General features: G+C 41.2%; 1 protein-coding gene across 1 annotated transcript in view; it reads left to right on the top strand.

Annotated features, from left to right (window-relative positions):
• Positions 1-3,963, top strand: part of LOC101864470 (neuroblastoma-amplified sequence) — a gene marked incomplete in the record, with an annotated part of 104,153 nt that overhangs the window by 38,459 nt on the left and 61,731 nt on the right. The window contains 2 exon segments of the mRNA XM_013085297.2: positions 1,469-1,537; positions 3,509-3,615. Of these exon segments, the coding sequence (XP_012940751.1) occupies positions 1,469-1,537; positions 3,509-3,615 (176 nt within the window).

Genomic DNA, 3,963 nt, shown 5'->3' on the forward strand with positions numbered 1-3,963 from the left:
ATTTTTGCTGGATGTTTGTGAGTTGTGCTGCGCGCTCGTTTGACCTTTTGCAGTTGTGAGTGCTGTAAAACTCTTAGTTGCTCCCCGGGGCAATGCTACTGACGGAAGTGTCTTTAGGCCATTCCCAAAGGGGGGGATATGAACCATGTTCTTATGCTCAGTAGAATTGTAAATGGGCTGATTTATCAACGTCATACTCATACTGTGCCTGAACTGCATACGGGGAACTGCTGCTTTTTCTTTCCTAATTCTTACTATTGTCATTTTCCTCTACTTCTTTTGTATGTTTGTCACTCTCTTGTGACCCGCTATTTCCGGGGTGCCTTGATAGTCGAAGCAGACTTTGTGCTGTTGAAGCGAGAGAGGTGAGCAGAGTAAGCCTGATTCCCTGTATGGACTTCTCTGTTGACACCCACCCCTTGGCTCTCATATGACCTTATGCAGTTGGGAGCGCCGTAAAAAACTCTGCTAAATATAAAAAGCTCCTTGTAAACTGTCAGTTACGTAGACAATGTGGCAGCATGATGGCAGCTGTTCTGGTTTCAGACAAAGCAAAACAGGAGGAAGAAAAATTGTTTGGAATTTGTGCGGACCTGGCCCCTCACAGGTTTCTGCTCTTTTTCTCTCTCTCTCTCTCTGACTCTCTCTCTCTCTCTGACTTTCTCTCTGTCTCTCTCTGACTCTCTCTCTCTCTCTGTCTCTCTCTCTCTCTCTCTCTGACTGTCTCTGTCTCTCTCTCTCTCCCTGACTCTCTCTCTGACTCTCTCTGTCTCTGTCTCTCTTTCTCTCTCTCTGACTCTCTCCTCACCTGGAATGTTAAGAATGACATGCAGGATTGATTTTGAAACGAGAGTGTTCTTTGGTCTGTATGTATGTTTGTTTGTTTGTTTTTACATGAGTTGACTGTGGGCTATTGGGGTAGTCTGCTCCATGTGGGTGGTTGGCGGGTGCTCTGGTGTGGTTTGCTCCTTCTTTCCTATCAAACATCTATTGTCCTTATCTCCCCTTCTTCTTTTTTATGTTTGTTACTCTCTTGTAACACCTCTAATCTTTTGGCGCTCATATGACCTTATGCAGTTGTGAGCGCCGTAAAACCTCTACTAAAACTAAACTTAAGTCTGCTCCATCAACGTTTTACTTGTGTTGCTATTTTTAAATCATCTCTGGTGAGGAAGTAGTAGTACAAACGACCACCTCCCATTTCCTACCGAGCATATTTTTCAACATGATAATGACACTGTGTAAGATGTTCTCCTGTCTAAGACTATCACTTTTGTGGATGTTTGGCGGGCGCTCTGGTGTGGTTTGCTCCTTCTTTCCTGTCAAACAACTATCGTCCTGATCTCTCCTCCTTCTTTTTGGTGTTTGTTACTCTCTTGTAACACCTTTAATCATCGGCACTTATATGACCTTATTATGTTGCAAGTGACGTAAAACTCTTACTAAAACTGAAACTTCTTCTCTTCAGGAAAGCTGTTGATCTGGGCAGTGAGGATGAGGCGGCTTTTCTGTACACAGACTTTGACGGCAAATACAGGTATGTCTGTTGGGGGTTGGTGGGTGCTCTGGTGTGATGTGCTCCTCGTTTCCTATCAGACATCTGTCGTCCTTATTTCGCCTCCTTCTTTTGCGTTTTGTTACTCTCTTGTAACTCCTCTAATCTTCGGCACTTATATATTTGACCTAATTGTGTTGCATTTGCCGTAAAACTCTTGGTAAACAAAACAAATTTGAGTGAGTATGTCCGTCTGTGTGCTGGGATGGTGTTGTATCCCACTCAGCCAGGTTGGCCCTGACAGGCAGTGTTGGAGTAGCCTGCCTCCTAAATGGTCTAAACTGTGTCAAGAGAGGGGTAAAAGATGTACCATTAAGTAAACATAAGAGTGTGAAGAAATGGAAATTGATTGGACACACCCTGAGGAGACCCCCGACAAGCATCATCAGACAGGCTTTAACGTGGAACCCACAAGGAAAACGTAAGAAGGGAAGACCTAAGATGACATGGAGGCCAGCGGTACAAGCGGAAATTGAAAAAACGGGGACATCATGGAAACAGCTAGAAAAGGATGCTCAGGACAGGCTTCGCTGGAGTAATGTTGTTGATGGCCTGTGCTCCACTGGGAGTTAAAAAGGGAAAGAGAGAGAGAAACATAAGAGTATGTTCCCTCAAATAAAAACATCAGTCAGAAGTAAAAGACCTAGGCTTCTGATCTGTAATAAAGAAAGATACAGAAGGTCATTATTACCATCATCTATCAAAATGCTTCCATCTTAACCATCTTGTATAAGTGTACTTACGACCTTAGAGCATGCATCAAAATAACATTGAGTGTGTATCTAGCTTATGATTATTATTGTTTATATTACTGCTCATTTATATTATGCATGTGATTGTAAGCCTACTACTTGTGTATGCACGTGTGTGCGTGTGTGTTTGTGTGTGTGTGTGTGTGTGTGTATGTGTGTGGGTGTGTGTGTACACGTGGTGGAACACCAAACCAATTTGCCAGGATCTGGACAATAAAGATGTATCTTATCTTATCTTATCTTATCTTATCTTATCTTATCTTATCTTATCTTATGTGGAATATGTAAGTCTCATTCAATGTTCCCCATCTACTTTCAGCATTATTTTTGTTATGCTTGCTATGATATAACAAGGTATACTTTTAAAAATCCCCCAGTGAAAGAAATTAAAGAGAGAACTTTTAGTAGCTTCTGTGGAGTAAAATATACAAAATGTACAAAATATACAAAATGTACAAAATATACAAAATATACAAAATGTACAAAATATACAAAATGTACAAAATATACAAAATATACAAAATGTACAAAATATACAAAATGTACAAAATATACAAAATGTACAAAATGTACAAAATGTACAAAATATACAAAATGTACAAAATGTACAAAATGTACAAAATATACAAATTGTACAAAATGTACAAAATATGCAAAATGTACATACATGTATATATATATATATCATTATCACCCCCTCCTCCATACATATTACATCTCTGTCTGTCTGTGTGTCTGTCTGTCTGTCTCTCTCTCTCTCTCTCTCTCTCTCTCTCTCTCTCTCTCTCTCTTTCACTGATTTCTTTGTATGTGATTGTAAATGGGCTGATTCATCAATGTCATGCTCATAACTGTGCCTGATCTACAACAGGGAACTGCTGCTTTTTCTTTCCTAATCCTTACTATCGTCATTTTTCCTCTACTTCTTTTGTATGTTTGTCACTCTCTTGTGACCCACTATTTCTGGGGTGCCTTGAAAGTCGAAACAGACTTTGTGCTGTTGAAGCTAGAGAGGTGAGCAGAGTTAGCCTGATTCCCTGTAAGGACTTCTCTGTTGACATCCACCCCTTGGGGCTCATATGACCTTATGCAGTCGCGAGCGCCGTAAAACTCTCTACTATAAACCCCCCCCCCCCCCAAAAAAACACCTTATTAAAACTTTGTAAAAAGACAGTGTTGAGAGTTGTTTTGTTTTCCCCAGGACGGAGAATCTGACGACATCTGTGGTGCAGGAGTGGTATCTGGAGAGAGCCGTGGAGATAGAGAGAAGGTCGCGTCTGGTGGACTTGGCTATTGAGCTGGTCAAGCGCTGGGGGCAACAAAAATATATGGAGTACAGTAGGGAAGTGTGTCTAGAGACAATAAAGAGAGTTTGTTAGGTTACTCGATTGACAGCATTTGAGAAGAAACATATTCTGAGAGGACATGGGGATTGACGAATGAAGCATAATAAGACATCGCTGTAAATTGAGAACGGTTTTCAAGACGATCGGAGAAAACATGAACGCATTGCTATCCTTTGATCCATGATAGCATTGCAAGCTGAGGGATTGAGTAGTGAATATGCAGATCTGCTTTAAAGAATGCGGAAAGGTGAGAAATAACGATGTCCTTAGAGCAGACATCGTCTCGAGCGGACAAGGCGGGGGGCTCACC

The sequence above is a fragment of the Aplysia californica genome, unplaced genomic scaffold (genome assembly GCF_000002075.1).
Source record: "Aplysia californica isolate F4 #8 unplaced genomic scaffold, AplCal3.0 scaffold00364, whole genome shotgun sequence".
Lineage (NCBI taxonomy): Eukaryota > Metazoa > Mollusca > Gastropoda > Aplysiida > Aplysiidae > Aplysia > Aplysia californica.